At 44.1% G+C, this 19,619-nt stretch overlaps 1 protein-coding gene across 2 annotated transcripts in view; it reads right to left on the bottom strand.

Annotated features, from left to right (window-relative positions):
* UBE2L3 (ubiquitin conjugating enzyme E2 L3) overlaps positions 1–19,619 on the bottom strand; it is a 56,877-nt gene that overhangs the window by 24,293 nt on the left and 12,965 nt on the right. Inside the window, exon 2 of one of the 2 annotated variants that reach the window (XM_045887184.2) lies at positions 14,726–14,821. The exons of the other annotated variant lie outside the window; for it this stretch is intronic. Coding sequence (XP_045743140.1) covers positions 14,726–14,821 — 96 coding nt within the window. The remainder of the gene's footprint in view (positions 1–14,725; positions 14,822–19,619) is intronic. 2 annotated transcript variants of the gene reach the window in all.

Below are 19,619 nucleotides of genomic sequence, written 5' to 3'. Positions count from 1 at the left end.
GTTAAGCGACTGCCTTCCGCTCAGGTCATGATCCTGGGGTCCTGGGATCAAGTCCCACACTGGGCTCCCGGCTCAGCGGGGAGCCTGCTTCTCCCTCTAACCCTCTCCCCTCTCATGCTGTTTCTCTCTCGCTCGCTAATAAATAAAATCTTTAAAAATAAATAAATAAAATTTAGAGAGCAACATCAGCAAAATGGCAAAGCAAGCAGCTCCAAACTCCCATCCACAGAAACATAAAACAAAATAAAACAAAGAAACAAAAACCCCCCCACACAGAAACTGTCAGAACCAACTTTGTATGAACTCTCGAAAACAGTCCAAGGTTTACAGCAACCGAATGAATGCAGAACCAAGAAAAGGGCAATTGAAACTGGCGGGAAAGCTTTGTGGCAATTTTTCTCGCTCTTACTCCACCCCTCCCTGGCTGGACAGCAGACAGTCTTACAGATGGCAGCCTCTAGTTCCAGTGTGGGGCCCTGGTCTCTGGTTCCAGAGGGAGCAGAACAGATCTTACTTGCAAATTACTGTGTCTCTGTTCTAACCTGTCTTAGGGCTACCTGAGGGGCTGACACACAAGGCGCCTATCTTTGTTTTGCCTAACTCAGAATCCACACAAGGGTGGAAAATCGCTGGCACTGCTCAAAAACACTGTAAGGCAAAGAAAAGCCCACAGCCACCTGGAGCAAAGATAATGACTGAGACATACAATAGACTTCCTAAAGCAAAAGAGGAAAAGCCAGGGAGAAACCTGGGGAAATTAGGGCATTCAAATGTGCCCAGGTATACTGGGAAATTGAGAAAGCCATGCATATGCCTAGGACAGGCTACATGCTCAGCAAAGTCCTGAGAAGATCTGAAACTTTGACCACTGGCTAACTGTAGCTTCAATGCAAGCAACAAGTAAAGGCTTTGGGAGAATTGCAACTGACCTGGCTACATGTTAAAGTAGTACCCCAGCATGGAGCCAGTCTGCATAGACGGACAGAGACTGTTTTAAAAAAAAAAAGTTTTTTTTAAAGCTTTTGACATTCAAGGAAATTTCAGCCCAACCATTGGTAGGACACAAGTGAAACCTTCAACAATCAAGAACAACAAACCCCAGGGCGCCTGGCTGGCTAAGTCAATAAAAAATGTGACTGCTGATCTTGGGGTTATGAGTTCAAGCCCTACCTTGGCTGTATAGATTACTTAAAAACAAAACAAAAAACTCCCAGCAAATCCTGGGCAAAGGGGAGAATCTAATTCCACATTATAATATTCAAATGTCCAATTTTCAACAACAACAACAAAAATCACAAAGTACACAGAGAAAAGGAGAGGTGCCTGGCTGGTTAGGTCCATAGAGCATGCGATCCTGGGGTTGAAAATTCAAGCCCCACGTTGGGTGTAGAGATTACATAAAAAATAAATAAGTAAGTAAAATAAAATAATATCTTGGGGCGGGGGCACGCCTGGGTGGCTCAGTTGGTTAAGCGGCTGCTTTCGGCTCGGGTCATGATCCCAGCGTCCTGGGATTGAGCCCCGCATCGGGCTCCCTCCTCAGGGGGAAGCCTGCTTCTCCCACTCCCCCTGCTTGTGTTCCCTCTCTCGCTGTCTCTCTGTAAAATAAATAAATAATTAAAAAAAAATCTGGGAGAATCATCACTTTCCCTAAAAGAAAGAGAAACGGGAGTCCAACAGGCTAAATGAAAGGACAGTAACTTAAAGCCATATGAAGAAATAAAGAACAATAATAAATTTAACTACACAGAAAAACATAAAAGCTAGTATTATAGATTAATGTACTTTGAGTTTTTAACTGCTCTTTGTGACAGTAACAATATAAAAGTGGGAGGTAGGGACGCCTGGGTGGCTCAGGTCATGATCCCAGGGTCCGGGGATCGAGTCCCACATCGGGCTCCCTGCTCAGTGGAGAGCCTGCTTCTCCCTCTGCCTGCCACTCCCCCTGCTTGTGCTCTCTCTGACAAAGTAAATAAAATCTTTAAAAAAATAAACAAAAATAAAAAATAAATAAATACAATAAAAAATAAACATAAACAAAAATATATATATATGTATGAAGTGGGAGGTAATGGAGATGTATAGGAGCAGAGTGTTTAAATACTATTGAAATTAAGTTAGTATTATTCAAACCAACTTGTCAACAAATTAAGATGTTAATTGTAATCCCCAAGGTAACCTCTAAGAAAATAATAAGTATACATAAAAGGAAAGGAGGGAATCAAAATGGTATACTACCAAAAAATCAACTATATATATGGCAATAATGGAGGAATTTAGGAACAAAAAGTATATGACATCCAGAAAACAAAGATATAAATAACAGAAGCAAATCCTTTCTTACCAGTAATTACTTGAAATATAAATGGATAATCTCTCCATTTAATAAAAGACATAGATGGGACACCTGGGGGTTAAGCAGTGGCTGCCTTCAGCTCAGGTCATGATCATACATCAGGCTCCTTGCTCAGTGGGGAGCCTGCTTCTCCTTCAGCCTGCCACTCCCCCTGTTTGTGCTCTCTCATGTGCACTCTCTCTCTCTCTGGCAAATAAATAAAATCTTAAAAAAAAAAAAAAGACAGAGATCGCCAGAATGGATAAGAAAATGCCATCCATCTATATGATGATTGCAAGAGACTCGCTTTACAAAGACATAAAGAAGTTAGAAGTAGGGGCGCCTGGGTGGCTCAGTCGTTAAGCGTCTGCCTTCGGCTCAGGTCATGATCCCAGGGTCCTGGAATCGAGCCCCATACTGGGCTCTTTGCTCAGCAGGAAGCCTGCTTCTCCCTCTCCCACTCCCCTGCTTGTGTTCCCTCTCTAGCTGTCTCTCTCTGTCAGATAAATAAGTAAAATCTTAAAAAAAAAAAGTTAGAAGTGAAAGATAGAAAAAGATATTCTGTGCAGTTAATAACCAAAAGAGAGCTACAGTGACTATATTATTATCAAACTAGATAGATTTTAAGTAAAAAATATTACAACAAAGGACATTATATATTGACAAAGGTTCAATCCATCAAGAAGATACAATTATAAACCTATACACAACAAACATATGAACCAAAATACATAAAGCAAAAATTGACAGAAACGAAGGGAGAAAGATAAGAAATACAAGTTCTAAAATAATCTTTGGGGATTTCAATACCCCATTTTTAATACTAGAACAAGACAGAAGATCAACAAGGAAATGGGAGTACTTGAACAACCAATTAGACCTAACATATACAGAACACTCCAACAGTAGCAGAACCTTTTCAAGTGCCCGTGAAACATTCTCCACAATAAACCATGTTAAGTCACACAAAGTATATTTTTTGGCCAGTGTGGAATGCAACTAGAAGTCAGTAACAAAAGGAAAACTGGAAAACTCACAAATATGTGGAAATTAAACATATTCTTTTTTTTTTTTTTTTAAGATTTTAGTTATTTGACAGAGCGAGAGAGCACAAGCAGGAGGAGCAGTAGGAGAGGGAGAAGCAGGCTCCGCGCCGACCAGGGAGCCTGATGTGGAACTCGATCCTGGGACCCCGGGATCATGACCTGAGCCAAAGATAGATGCTTAACCATCTGAGCCACCCAGGCGCCCCGAAATTAAACATATTCTTAAAAAACAAAAAACAATGGGTCAAGGAAAAAAATCACAAGGGAAATTAGAAAATACCTTGAGATGAATGAAAATTAAAGCACAACAGACCAAAACTTAGGGATGCAGTGGAAGTAGTGCTCAGAGGGAAATTTACAGCTGTAAACACCAGTAACAACAATAAAGAAAGATCTGGAATCAATAACCTAACTGGACACCTTAAGGAATGAAGAAAGGAAGAGCAAATGAAACCCAAAGCTAGCAGAAAGTAAATAACAATTACAGAGGAGATAAATGAAACAGAGTGTAGAAAAACAACAGAGATAAATCAATGAAACCAAAAGCTGGTTCTTTGAAAAGATCAACGAAACTGATAAACCTTTGCCTAGGCTGACTACAGAAAAGAAAGGAGACTCACATTACTCAAATCAGAAATGAAAGTGGAAGCATTACTCCCAATTTTACAGAAATAAACAAGATTGTAAGAGAGTACTATAAACAGTTGTGTACACCAACAAATTAGATAACTTAGAGGAGATGGACAAACTCCCGGGAACACTAAATCTACTAAAACTGAATCAAGAAAAGAAAACAGAAATAAACCTATAATGAGTAATGAGATTGAACCAGCAATCAAAAACCTCCCAACGAAAGAGTCCCGAATCAGATGGTTTTACTGATGAACTATACCCAATGTTTAAAGAATTAACACTGATCCTTCTAGAATTTTTTTTTTGTTTAAGATTTTATTTATTTGACAAAGAGAGAGACAGGGAGAGCACAAGCAGGCAGAGAGGCAAACAGGGTGAGAGAGAAGCAGGCTCCCCGCTGAGCAGGGAGTCCAATGCAGGGCTCCATCCCAGGACCCTAGGATCACGATCCGAGCCGAAGGCAGACGCTTAACGACTGAGCCACCCAGCGCCCCCCCCCCCTTTTTTTTAAGATTTTATTTATTTATCTGACAGAGAGACACAGCGAGAGAGGGAACACAAGCAGGGAGAGGGAGAGGGAAAAGCAGGCTTCCTGCCGAGCAGGGAGCCCGATGCGGGGCTTGATCCCAACACCCTGGGATCATGACCTGAGCCAAAGGCAGATGCTTAACGACTGAGTCACCTAGGCGCCCCTAGAACTCTTCCAAAGAGGGAATACTTCGTAACTCATTCTGTAAGGCCAGCAATCACCCTAATACTGAAGCCAAAGACACTATAAGAAAATTACAAAATCCCTTACGAGTTTTGAAAACACTTGCAAAATGAATTCAGAAGCATATTAAAATGATTATACACCACCACCAAGAGGGATTTATTCCAGGAATGCAAGGATGCCTAAATATACAAAAATCAATCAAGGTAATACACCACATTAATAGAATAAAGGAAAAAACACAATCATCTCAAGTGACGGAGAAAGAGCACTTGACAAAAACTTAACACACTTTCATGATAAAAACACTTTATAAACTAGGGAGAGACCACCACAAAAGCTATTTATGAAAAAGCTACAGCCAACATCACACTCAATGGTGAAAGTCTGAACATTTTCCCCCTAAAATCAGGAATAAAACATGGATGCTTGTTTTTGCCACTTCTATTTGACAAAGTGTTGCTGCTTCTAGCCAGGACAATTAGGCAAGAAAAAGAAGTAAAAGATATCCAAATTGGAATGGAAGATATAAAACTACCTCTACTCAGAGAGGACCTGATCTCATACGTAGAAAACCCTAAAGACCACACACACACACACACACACAGAACTAATAAATGAGTTCAGCAAAACTGCAAGATACAAAAGCAACACAAAAATATCAGTCGCATTTCTATACACAATGAATAATCCAAAAAGGGAAATTAACAAGTCCATTCAAAATAACATTGAAAAGAATAAAATACCTAGAAAGAAATTTAACCAAGGAGGCTGTTATAGACTGTATTTCCTCCAAATTCACATACTGAAGCCCCAAACCGCAGTGTGACTATATTTGGGGTAAGCAAGTAATTAAGATTAAATGAGGTCATAAGGTGGAGCCCTGATGCAACAGTTAATGTACAGTAGTCCCCCTTTATCTACACAGTATACTTTCTAAGCCCCACAGTGGGTATCTGAAACCACAGATAGTACCAAACCCTCTATATACTACGTTGTTTCCTATGCATACATACCTATGATAAAGTTTAATTTATAAATTAGGCACAGTAAGAGATTGACAAAAAAATAGAATGATTATAACAATATACTGTAATAAAAGTTATGTGAATGTGGTCTCTCTCAAAATACATTATGGTACTGTAGTCACTCTTCTTATTGTGATGATGTGATCAGATGAAGTAAGGTGAATCACGTAGGCATCATAGGGGTAGTGTTAGGCTACTATACTGACCTGAAGATATGTCAGAAGGAAGATCATATGCCTTGGAAGACCATCAGTTGACTATGGGCAACTGAAACCACAGATTAGGGCGGGGAGGACCTACTGTACTTACAAGAAGCAGCACCAAAGAACTCCCCTGCTCTCCCTCTCCATGTGAGCACAAAGTAGGTAGCCATTTGCAAGCCAGAAAAAGGTCCTCACCAGAAAGTGACCTGGCCAGACCCTGATCTAGGACATCTAGCTTCTAGAAGTGTGAAAAAATTAATTTCTGTCGTTTAAGCCATCCAGTCTATGGTGTTTTGTTATGACTGTCTGAGCTAATTAATACAGAGGCATAAAACTTACACATTGAAAATGACAAAGCACTGCTGAATGAAATTAAAGACCTAAATATATGAAAAGTCATACTGGGTTCATGGATTGGAAGACTTAATATTCAGATGACAGCACCACCCAAAGTGATCTCAAGATTCAATTTCTACCAAAATCCCAAGTGTTATCTTTACAAAATAGAAAAACCCACCCTAAAATTCATGAGATCTCAAGGAACTCTGAATAGCCAAAACAATCTTATAAAAGAAGAGCAAAGGGGCACCTGACTAGCTCAGATGGTAGAGCATGTGACTCTCGATCTTGGGGTTGTGAGTTCGAGCCCCACGTTGGGGGTAGAGTTTACTTTAAAAAAAAAGTATGGGGCGCCTGGGTGGCTCAGCTGCTAAGCATCTGCCTTCGGCTCAGGTCATGATCCTGCGGTCCTGGGATTGAGCCTCGTGTCAGTCTCCCTGCTCAGCCGGGAGCCTGCTTCTCCCTCTGCTGCTCCCCCTGCTTGTGCTCTCTCTCTCTCTCTCTCAAATAAATAAATAAAATCTTTACCCAAAGGAAAAAAAAAAGACCGAAGTTGGAGGACCCACACTTCTGACTTCAAAACTTACTACAAAGCTACAGTAACCAAAACAGTGTGGCTGGCAAAAAGACAGACACACGGACCAACAGAATAGAACTGAGAGTCCAGAAGTAAACCCCCACATATATGTTCAGCTGATTTTTGACAAAGATGCCAAGATCAAGAGCAGTCTCTCTAACAAATGGTACTGGGAAAACTGGATATCCACACGCAAAATAAGGAAGGTGGACCTTTACCTTACACCATATATAAAAATTAACTTAAAATGGATCAAAGAAATAAATTTAAGAGCTAAAACTATAAACATTCTTAGAAGAAAACGGGGGAGGGGGGGCCTGGCTGGCTCAGTGGGTAGAGCACGAGGCTCTTGCTCTCAGGGTCGTGAGTCCAAGCCCCACACTGGGTGTGGAGCTTACTTAAAAAAACAAAATTGGGGCACCTGGGTGGCTCAGTCATTAAGCGTCTGTGTTCAGCTCAGGTCATGATCCCAGGGTCCTGGGATCAAGCCCCACATCAGGCTCCCTGCTCCAGCGGGAAGCCTGAGACAGACACAGCAAGAGAGGGAACACAAGCAGGGGGAGTGGGAGAGGGAGAAGCAGGCCTCCTGCTGAGCAGGGAACCCAATGCAAGGCTCAATCCCAGGACCCTGAGATCATGACCGGAGCCGAAGGCAGTCGCTTAACCGACTGAGCCACCCAGGCGCCCCAGTAAATAAAATCTTAAAAAAAAAAAAAGACGAGGGGAAGACCTGTATGACTTGGATTTGGCAATGGTTTCTTAAATATGATACTGAAAGCACAGGCAACAAAAGAAAAAACAGATAAAATGTACTTCATTAAAATTAAAAACTTTTGGGGCGCCTGGGTGGCTCAGTTGGTTAAGCAACTGCCTCCAGCTCAGGTCATGATCCTGGAGTCCCTGGATTGAGTCCCGCATCGGGCTCCCTGCTCAGCAGGGAGTCTGCTTCTCCCTCTGACCCTCCTCCCTCTCATGCTCTCTGTCTCAAATAAATAAATAAAATCTTTAAAAAAAAAAAAATTTAAAAACTTTTGTGCATCAAAGAACACTATCCAACTAATGTAACATTGTATGTCAACTATTCATGAATTAAAAAAAAAAAAAAAAAAGACACTACCAAAAGTGTGAAAGGACAGCCCACAGAATGGGAGAAAATATTTGCACATCATATATCTGATAAAGGTTTAAGATCTATAACATATAAAGGCCTTCTACAACTCAAAGACAGGAAAGGAGAACACAAACACCCAACTAAAAATGTTTATAGCTGTTTTATTCATAATTGCCAAAACTTGGAAGCAAACAAGATGCTCTTTAGTAGGTGAACAGATAAACTGTGGTACATCCAGACAACAGAATATTATTCAGTGCTAAAAAGAAAGCACTATCAAGCCGTGAAAAGACATGGAGGAAACTTAACTGTGTATTATTATAACTGAAAGAAGCCAGTCTGAAAAAGACTATACATCCTGTGTGATTCCAACCAAATGACATTCCAGAAAAGGCAAAATTATGAAGATAGTAAAAAGATTAGTGGTTGCTGTGGGTGGGCATAGGGCAAGGGATAGGGGGAGAGGGGCAGGGAGGAATGAAAAAGCAGAATACAGAGGATTTTAGTGCAGTGAAAATAGTCCGTTATGATACTATGATAATGGAGGATATGTGCCATTATACATTTTTCCAAACTCACAGAATATACAACACCAACGATGAATCCTAATGTGTTTAGGTGATTATGATGTGTCAATGTAGGTTCATCAATAGTAACAAATATACCACTCTGATAGGGAATGTCCATAATAGGGGAGGTTAGGCATGTGGAGCCAGGGGGTATGTAAGAAATCTCTATCCCTTTCTCTTAATGTTACTGTGAACCTAAAACTCTTCTAAAAAACTTAAGTCTTGGGGGACCTGGGTGGCTCAGGTTAAGTGTCTGACTCTTGATCTCAGCTCAGGTCTTGATCTCAGGGTCAAGTCCCCTGCTAGGCTCCACACTGGGCATTAGAGCCTACTTTAAAAAAAAAAAAAAAGGAAAAAAGAAAGAAAAGAAAACAAAAAAGGCAAAGACCTTGCTTGAATTAACATTTCACCAAAGAACTATACAAATGGCCAACAAGCACATGAAAAGATAATCAACATAGTCATGAGGAGAAAAAAAAAATCAAAACCACATGAGATACCACTTCACATCTACTGGAATGGCTATAACTTTTTTAAAAAGTAAAATAACAAATGTTGGTGAGGATGTAGGAAAATTGGAACGCTTGTGCACAGGCCAGCCACTGTGCACAAAATCAGTTTGGCAGTTCCTCAAAAAGTTTAAAAACATGGCATTACCATATGATCCAGCAATTCTACTCCTACATATACACCCAAAAGATTTGAAAACAGGGACTCAAGCAGACATTTGTATGCCAATGTTCACAATAGCCAAAAGGTAGAAACCACCTTAATTTCTTTTTTTTTACCCTAGTTTCCATCAACAGATGAATGGATAAACAAAATGTGGTATAAAAACAAAGTGGAACACTATTCATCCATAAAAAAGGAATGATGTTCTGGTTCGTGGTACCATGTAGATGACCCTGAAAAAATTATGCTAAGTGAAATAAGCCAGATCAAAAGGACAAATACTGTATGATTTATATGAAATATCTACTATAGGTAAATTCATAAAGACAGTAGATTAGAGGTTCCCAGGGGTTGGGGGGCCACGGGGAGTAGGGCATTATTATTGAATGGATAGAGAGTTTCTCTGAGTGATGAAAAATTTTGGAAACAGACAGTGGTGGTTGCACATTTTGAACATAATCAATGTCACTGAATCGTATACTTACAAATGGCAAACTTTATGTTAAGTGTATTTTACCACAATAAAAAAAATTAATGAAGCAAAAAAATTTTTAAATTTTAAGAGAAACTTTCAAGTTAAGAATTCTTGAATAGGGGCACCTGGGTGGCTCAGTCGTTAAGCGTCTGCCTTAGACTCAGGTCATGATCCCAGGGTGCTGGGATCGAGCCCCACATCCGGCTCCCCGCTCCCCAGGAAGCCTGCTTCTCCCTCTCCCACTCCCCCTTCTTGTGTTCCTTCTCTCACTGTCTCACTCTCTGCCAAATAAATAAAAAATCTTAAAAAAAAAAAAAAAAGAATTCTTGAATAAACAAAAGAAAGAAAACAGTAAGCTGAAAAATATTTTTCCTAGACACAAAGGACTAATATACAGAATTCCTACAACTCAACGAAGCAGCATACTAAAACTCTGATAGATTATGGAAATATAAACAGTCAATAAATTAATTAAAAACCTTCAACTACAATAACAAAATTAGAAATGCACATTACTATGGTGTGAATGTTTGTGTAGCCCCAAAAGTCACACATTGAAAACTTAATGCCTACAGTGATGGGTGTTAAGAGGTGGGGCCTTTGGGAAGCGGATTAGATCATTAGGGAAGAGCCCTCATGAATGGGATTAGTGCTTTATAACAGGCCCCAGAGAGCTAACTTGCTCCTTCCGCCACATGGAGGATACAGGGTAAGTGTGTGACCAAGAACAAGGTGCCCTCCCCAGACTGGCACTCGGATCTCTGACTTCCAGCTCCCAGAACTGTGAGAAATAAATTTCTGTTGTTATAAACTAACGAGTATCTGGTATCTTGTTCTGTAACAGCCTGAATGGGACTAAGACACAAAGTCAATCGAGTACCTTTGCACCTACCACGCTGGCAACAATGATTTCTTTCTGCATGCTTGTTTCATCGGCTCTTTGCTACATACTGCCAAACAGTTTTGCAGCAAGCCCCACAAAGGCTTTAATAATAAAGAGTGAGACCAAGCATTCACATACATGCACTTACTGAACTTTGACAACAACCAGAAAGATGAGTACTCCTTTTAGATGGTGAGGATACTGGGACAAACTGCTTAACTTGCTAGAGATCCCCAAACCAGTCAGGGGCAGGGCTAGGGTTCTCACCTGGGGCAATCGGACCCCACAGCCTGGGAGCTGAAGTACTGCCATTCAGAACCCCATTTAATAACACCCAGCAACCTCCATGACGGACAAGGACATGCTCAGGCACTGGTTAAGACAGTGCCCTTAAGAGTATAAACTGGCACAACCTTTCTGGGAAATAATTTGACAATACATAGGCTTACAGATATATATAATATAATCCTCTTCCTCCTGGTCAGACTATAGTTATCTTAAGATCAAACATAAAATACGGGCACCTGGCTGGCTCAGTCAGCAGAGTGTGTGACTCTTGATCTCAGGGTTGTGAGTTTGAGCCCCATGTTGGGTATGAAGGTTACTTTAAAAAACTAAAATCTTAGGGGCGCCTGGGTGGCTCAGCTGGTTAAGCGACTGCCTTCGGCTCAGGTCATGATCCCAGGGTCCTGGGATCGAGCCCCACGCCGGGCTCCCTGCTTGGCTGGAAGCCTGCTTCTCCCTCTCCCACTCCCCCTGCTTGTGTTCCCTCTCACGCTGTCTCTCTCTCTCTCTCTGTCAAATAAATAAATAAAATCTTAAAAAAAAAAAAAAAATCAAACCTAAAATAAAGATGCTCACTAAGATTTTCACATACAGATGTTCATGGATAAATTATCTTAAAAATGGAAAAACAATCCAAAATTAAGGAATGATTGAATAAATGATAACAAATATTATGGGATATTGTACAGTTATCAAAAGTTACGTTCACAAAGAGTTTCAAGGCAAATGACTAAATGATGAAAATATGTAATAATTATGAAACTATCAAATGGTCCATTAAAAATTACAGTAAAAAGACTAGGAGGAATATGCTAATGGTTAAGAGTGAACATGTTCATTGGGTAAGAAATTCGAGAAGGCTGGGGCGCCTGGGTGGTTCAGTTGGTTGGGCATCTGCCTTCGGCTCAGGTCGTGATCCCAGGATCCTGGGATTGAGCCCCGCATCGGGCTCCCTGCTCAGCAGAAAGCTTGCTTCTCCCTCTCGCACTCCCCCTGCTTGTGTTCCCTCTCTCGCTGTGTCTCTCTCTGTCAAATAAATAAATAAAATTTAAAAAAAAAAAAGAAAGAAAAAGAAATTCGAGAAGGCTCACCACCATGCCTCCAGTTCCTGCAGGGCAGGTGCCCAAAAACTTACTTAATTTCTTCATGATAGGATTACGAGATCATTTTCTTCCTTAGCTATCACCTCTGAATTTCAAATGAAAAAAAAATTATATAAAAACAAACGTTTAAAGGGGATAAGCCTGAAGTGCCATGGTAACAGTGAAATGTCTCAAGGAAGCAACACATCTGGTTCACTCCCATCTTCCCTCTCTGGGGGGTCTGGGTCTGCCCCTTCTCTGAGCTACAGCTAGGTCATCTTTACTAAGCTGCTCCCTGAGGACCAGTACCAGGTGGTCAAGGCATGAGTCTGAACTACCATGCCTTTACTCTCAGGCCCTGCTTTCACCCGAGCTGGTTGGACCCTCAACCCAAGCATGCTGCATTCTACCAAAGAGTCTCCACCTTGGACTTATGAAACCATAGCCCATTCCACAGGCTCCACCAACAGGACACCAGAGGGAGGCCTTGGGGCATACTCTGGGCAGAGCCTGATGACAACCACCTACCCTTGGAGCCGGCCTGCACTCTCAGGCCACTGAGATCACAGGGTAGACTGCCCAAATCTGAATGCTCAAAACCGTCCCACTCATTTTTTTTTTTTTTTTAAGATTTTATTTATTTATTTGACAGAGAGAGACAGCGAGAGAGGGAACACAAGCAGGGGGAGTGGGAGAGGGAGAAGCAGGCTTCCCGCAGAGCAGGCAGCCCGATGCGGGGCTCGATCCCAGTACCCTGGGATCATGACCTGAGCCGAAGGCAGACACCCAACGACTGAGCCACCCAGGCGCCCCAGTCGTCCCACTCATTCTTATCATTTTTCAAAAGATCCATGGAGGGGCGCCTGGGTGGCTCAGTTGGTTAAGCGACTGCCTTCGGCTCAGGTCATGATCCTGGAGTCCCGGGATCGAGTCCCGCATCGGGCTCCCTGCTCGGCGGGGAGCCTGCTTCTCCCTCTGACCCTCCCCCGTCTCATGCTCTATCTCATTCTCTCTCAAATAAATGAATAAAATCTTTAAAAAAAAAAAAAAAAAGATCCATGGATTAACTCTTTCTTATATCAGTAGGATACAAAAATCTCAATTAGAAAAGGGACAGGTCAGATGGTCCTGGCCATCCTTCCACTTGGCACCTAACAATTCCCTACAGTAGGTAAGCCCTGGGGTCACTGGTAAACCTTCCTAGCCAAGGGGCTCCTGTACCATCTACACACTGTGCCCTGAGTCCCACCATCTCCAAGCCTGGAGAAATCTCAAGGACTCACCCTCAAAACCAGACTGGATGCTGCCACATTTAAAATTTCTGAGTGTGTACTGAAACACTACAAAAGCGTATCTTTCCTTCGTTATTCAAATGATCAGGAAAATAAAGCATGAATCCAATAGCTGCTGTTCAAGTTGCAAGGACTTTTAAAACCGGCACTGAGAAGAAAACATCTACTAAGCATGTTCTGTGTTCTCCTTTGGTTAAAGTAGCCAATCTGCCCATAAGGAAAGATTCTGCACATCGATGCAGGGCAGGGACAGGCACAGGAAAAGGGCCTGAGGCTCATGGGGAAAGTGGGGATGAAAAGAGAAGGCAGTGGAGACAGAAGAACAGGAAGGAAGGGAGCACTCGAGATGAAGTCCTGGTCGGGAGCTGGGGAGACTGGAAGGCACACGGCGTCCAAGTGAGGCCACCTCATGGACAGATGGTGTGGTTCTGGGGAGAGGGCAGGAATAGAGGCAAGGACAGGACTCCTTCATGTACAGCAATGATCTAGTCATCTATGATGCTGGAAGAAGCAGGGGCCCCAAGAAACAGCACGAGAGAAAGGCAGGGGACTAAACAAAGTCCGTGTCTAAGAGCTCAGAGGAAGCAGCGGCAGGACAGCAGTGAGGGGCACAAGGTCACAGAACCGGGCGCTGCACAGGCTCCCAAGGCTCGAGAGGCAAGCAGGCTCTAGGGCTGCCGAGCCTGAGGCGTGAGAACAGAGGGGAGCCCACGTGCTCAGTGTGAGGTGGTTCCAGGAGGGTGGGAGAAACTGGGATTGCAAACTGGAGTTAGTACCGGATGAGGCTCTCAAGGGGGGAGGAGATGAAAGGATGGAGAAAGAGCAGACACTAAATCAAGAGGACAGGAAGGCCATTGCTAGGAGCAAGCCTGAGACCATATGAAGGCAGACGTCTGTGAGGCAGAGGGAGGAGGAGCTGTGGGGGTCAGAAAGTAGAGGCAGAAGCCCCAAACAAGACAATGGGTGAGGGGACCAGGTAGGCCATTAGGCAAAGGGATCTGAAACCAATGGAAGGCACATATTGGAGGGTACCAGGAATAAAGCCTGGAATGCAAGTGTCCAGAGAGTTAGACACACAGATGCAAAACCAGGCAGGGAAGCAAAGAAAAGATCTAGATGGGAACAGCCGCCATCTCCCAAGAGAGGTCAGAGAAGGCAGCCCCGTCTGGACAAACGGGGCCAGGCACAGAGAAGCCAGGGAAGCCAGGAGCGCAAAAACATGCTCCTTTCCCCTGGCAATAACCACAGACATGGAAAGCTCGGGGGGGGCCCCCCAGAATGTTACAAAATCAGTGCAAAGATGGGATTCTACTCATGCACCTGAGGCTAAGGTCCCTGCCTCATTATATCCTAGGGACAGCCCGCTTCTGTGCATCTGTTGGCTGCCTCACCTAAGAGCCTACTTGGGAGCGGAGAGGTAAGCCCAACACACACATCACCTTGAAGAATAATCTGGTAAGAAGTGGAAGTGTTCAATACTCACAGGAACAATAAGCCCTTGCCAAGTCAATAAATTAGCTTCATCAACCTGGATGTTACGGAAGTTTTTCATTCCACATTTGCGGATTTCTTCAAGCTCCTGTTGATTAACAAAGCATAAAGGGGTGTCAAACACGGGAAAGCACCACACATTAAGATCCCTCCTGACTCCCTCAAATTAAACCGAGTGCCAACACCAGTGATGACCAAATTTCAGAGTGTGGACTAGTCTGCGCCCAGTCTGGTTAAGAGGCCTGGAGCCACAGTGGTCCCCTCAAACCCATGCCCCAGACCTAGACAGGCCCCCACCTCAGTGACCCCACAGAACTTAGTGGGACAGATAACCTCCTTCTGCAGACATATCGCCTCCTCTTGGGGCTGGTCACCAGACCTCTGCTTGAACACCCTCAGACCCCTGCACAGGGCAGCAACGCAGGAGGGGTGCAAGAAAGGTGCTACAGACCTGACTCCTTCCAACCAAGATTTATTAAGCTATGAGTCAGATGCTGAGGACTAGGAGCAAACACATACCCACCAGGTTTTCTACCCAGTGCATAAGTGTGATTTCAGATCTCAGACTCAGCATGGACACTCGGCAAAGAGAACAACTATCCAGTCTGGGATGGGGAGGGGGACAGGAGCCTTTCACTGGCCCTCCGTTTCCTCGGCTTCAAAACAGTAGTTAAGACCCACAGCTGAACACAATGAAGGGGAAACCCTATTGTATGCAACAGAACCCTTTGCAAACTGTCCATGCAGCAAATGCCATTTCGTCCAGAAACCATGACCACAGGGACTAACCACTTCAGGGCCCTGCCTGAGAGGTCTTTAGTCTACAATTGTCTGTCACTTGTTTTTCAACTGTGCACCACTGCTTTTCCAACAACTCCAGTCAACACCCAGCAGGCATTATGACCCAAGACCCAATGTGGGCCAGCCTGCTCACATTCCCAAAATTCCTCCATTCTCAGACCCCTGCACTGACACAATCCCTCCAATGTCCCAACCTGGCCTCTTGTCCTTGGTACACAAGCCTCCTCTGCATCTCTTGGGTACCTTCTTCTACATCCCTAGAGCACCACCCAGCTGAGCAGGCAGGACAGCTTCCTCAATGGCCCTGGCTTCCTCCTTGTTGGTCTAGCCCATGCACCCTTTTGCAACTGAGAAGCCCTTCCTTGTGTGGTGTGGCTCACAATGGCACAGACGTTCCGAACCAGCCTCTCCATCAAGCCCAAAAGATCCTTTGCACCCCACATTCCCATCACACAGGCAACAGTTCAGAAGGTCCCCTGGGGAAACAATTCCAGAGGAAGTAGGAACGAGCCAGCGTTACAGGTTCTAAGTTGGAGGATGTGTGTGTGCCCGGCATAGAGCAGGCTGAGAACAGTGTCGCAAATGAACACGCAGAACAGACAGATGGGACATGCTGGTGCTTCATGGCAGGTGACACACCCGACCAAGTTTCTTCCCACAGGGTGCTGCTGCTTGTCAAACCTAGCTGCTCACCACAACCATCTGGGCTTAGGCCCCAGTCCTGGAAATTCTGGTCCAGCAACTGTGGGGTGGAGTCTGAAATGTGGATTTTTAACAAGCTACACAGTGAGAAGAGAGAGCCACTGCCACTGAGAGAAGAGCTCCATTTCTAAGCAACGCTCAGCTTCCATAAGGAAGCTAGTTGCAGTGGTTGTGGCCCCTGCAGTGGGGAAGGCATGGTCCGGCCCCTCTTCCTGAGCCTGCAGGAAGGACAGTATGGAACCTGAGAGACCACTCAACCTGCCAACTGCCATCTGGTCCTCCTGCTAATGATGAGGACTCATCAGAAATGCTCCCCTGGGGACAATGAAGCCTTCAGGAGGGGGAATAAATAAATCTCACTCTACCACTCTGTCCCACTCCCCAAACAGCATATAAGTTCCATGAGGGCAAGCTTGATGGCAGGGATCTAAAAGCCCCAGGAGCTTCCAGTCATGCTCAAACACTTGCTTAATTATCAGGATAGTGAAGGGACAGGAAGCTGGGGACTGGGGAGGAAAAAAAGGCTCTAGGATGGGAAAGGCTCTCCATGTATTTGATTTTCTGGTCCCTGGTGCAAGATACTAGAGTAAGATTCCCAGCTAGAGACAAATCCTACCAAGCTATCAGAAATGTTTTAAACCAAATATAGGCAGGAAAACAATTCCAGATAGAAGTTTGAAACTGGACAACCAATGAGATTAAATTCAATTTTCATGGAAGGAAATTTGTTGTAAAATAATCTGTACATATACTCTATGGTTTCAGAAATCCACATACTAACAATAGGAAGTATCAGTAATAAACCCAAGAAGGTAAATTTCAAAAGAATTACAAAAATATGGCAAGATGAGACTCAACTGTAAGATGGCAGTGAAAACCTGCACCTTGCTCAAGACAAAGGGAGGAAGGAGTGGGCACTGTGGGCAGGGGTGCAGAGAGGGCACCTACTGGTGCTCTGATATCAAGAGACATATGAACATTGGGGCCCCCAGCTGGCTCGGTCAGTACTCAACTCAATCTCAGGGTCACGAATTCAAGCCCCACCCTGGGCATGGAGCCTACTTAAAAAAAAAGAGAGAGAGAGAAAGATACATGCACAAAGATAAAAACCGTACTGAGGGAGAGGATGCCATCCCTCCTACCCCCTGCCAGAGAGGAAGGGTGACACTAATGTTGGCAGAACTGGGAGACTCAAGGACTCCAAAGCTCAGTTATCAATTGCTGGTTATCAGATAAACTCTCAATTTACCTTGCTGTCAAGTTAAGCTCACCAAAGAGCGGAAGAAGCAACCTCCTTTGCATAATTCTAACCAACAAGGAAGAAGTGATTATAAGGCAGAAGTGAGAGAAACCAAGACAAGCAAGCAAGCAAGCAAGCCCTATAATCTCCAGGGAATGCTGGGCAGCCCTAGGAGAGCCTTTCTCAACAGGGTGGTGCCAGCATCCAGGCAGGACTCTGCACTTGAGCATCCCGAGCCCTGCCCATTACATGCCAAGCATTTTGACACCACCCCACCCTGATATCCCAACATCCTCTAGAGCCCCAGCTGCTGAGAACCCCTGACACCATCAGTGGCCAGGATGCTAAAAGTCCTGCATTGCACAGGAGGTCCTCCAGTCAAGAACCATTAGGCCCCAAATGTCAATCACACCTCCACCAAGAACAACTTGAAGAAGATGGATTCAAGTCATTCAGAGAAAAGACAGATTGATATGAAGGTCTGAGACTCAAAAAGGCAAGATGACTTTAGAGGCTTGACAAATCCTCAAGCAAAAGTGCACCCCTATAACTGAGAATGATCCTGAGAAGGAATTTAAAGAAACCAATGTAAATTCAGAGTTTAAATTCAAAAGGATATTATTACAAATGAGGGGGAAAAAAGGGACCTGACAAAGGAAAACTGAGAGTGGCCCAGCTCTAGAACAGAATCAGGAAGACCAAAGCCTCTAAGAATGACAGGAGCTTACAAAATATGCCCACAAAGGTTTGTTTCAGTTCTGCAAGAAGCTGTCCTGGGTCAACTGCTCCAGGCTGATAGTGCCATACTGACAAACCGAAAGAAGAGCACAAGGGAAAGCAGAACCAGCCAACTAGCTCATTCCTTCTCCAGGCAGGGGAGAGCAGACTTCCCAGCCAGGGCAAGTGGTGAAGGAGAAAGACAACAATGCTTCTCAAAATGAGGTCTATTTCTGAACCCAGAGGTGGATCTCAGTGTATTGAGGGAACCCAAAAGAGCGTGAGTGCGCTGCCCAGCTCTTCAAAAGGGGAAAAGCCCACTGCCTAGACTCCTGCCCAGAGAGCTTGATGCCCATGCCAGGCCAGAGTGCAGCAAGCTCCAGAAACAGATCACTGCCTAACAGCCCCGAGGGACTAACAGGAGACAGCCCTGACTCCAGCAGGGGTGGACTACTCCTGCATGGAAGCTTCAGCTCATCCTTGAGAGGACAGCAGGAGACAGCTATACACAGTGGGCTCTCTGTCACACAACTATGATGTATGCCTCTGAGTTAGGGAAAAGTGTTTAACAAGGTCTTTTTTTTTTTTTTTTTTTGGAGATCTATGATGGGTGCTGGAAAGGCAACCATTCAAAATCTCCCCAGACAACCCTCACACAGGACCTGACAACCCTTCAGGAGCCAGTGATTCGTAACTAGCTTGTGACCATGGTCCTCTTTAAAAAATCCAGACAGGTGTACAGAGGAAAAATGAGCTGTGAAAGCCAGAGCTGCTTCAGATGTCAAATCAATGCTATGGACAGCAAGTCACAAGGTAGGGGTGCTTATACAGTTTAAAAAAAGCATATTTGAGGGTGCCTGGGTGGCTCAGTTGGTTAAGCAACTGCCTTCGGCTCAGGTCATGATCCCGGAGTCCCGGCATCGAGTCCTGCATCACGCTCCCTGCTCAGCGGGGAGTCTGCTTCTCCCTATGACCCTACCCCCTCTTGTGCTCTCTCTCTCACAAATAAATAAAATTTTATATTCGATAGCATCCTGTAATTTCATATTTGTTGAGTGGAAAAGAGCACACTGTACCCCTAAAGGAACCACAGAAAGTAAAGCTGAGCGCCATCTTATTGGCTGTTGAGATGAGGTTAGAATAGCAGAGAAGCCCTATTCTAGGAACCTGGAGCAAGGGAGGCCCAGCAAGCAACAGCAGAGGGTAATTGGTTCATGGAAGAGAGGCTGTCAGACAGGCCTTGAAGGATGGGGAAAAACCAAACCACTGCAGAGAAGAGAACAGGTGTGTCCGTGTGTTAGAAATGTATACAGGGCCGTGGAAGGAAGAAATCACCGGGTGTGTTTGGGAAGCAGCTGGGAGCCAAATTTGGCTGGAGTGATAACTAATGTTGGGGGACTCTCAATCAGAGAGTGCACCCAAAGGC

The sequence above is a fragment of the Mirounga angustirostris genome, unplaced genomic scaffold (genome assembly GCF_029215605.1).
Source record: "Mirounga angustirostris isolate CCGP_5_RB_7025 unplaced genomic scaffold, mMirAng1.0.hap1 SCAF_14, whole genome shotgun sequence".
In the NCBI taxonomy this organism is placed as follows: domain Eukaryota; kingdom Metazoa; phylum Chordata; class Mammalia; order Carnivora; family Phocidae; genus Mirounga; species Mirounga angustirostris.
This window is presented reverse-complemented; position numbering and strand designations above follow the sequence as displayed.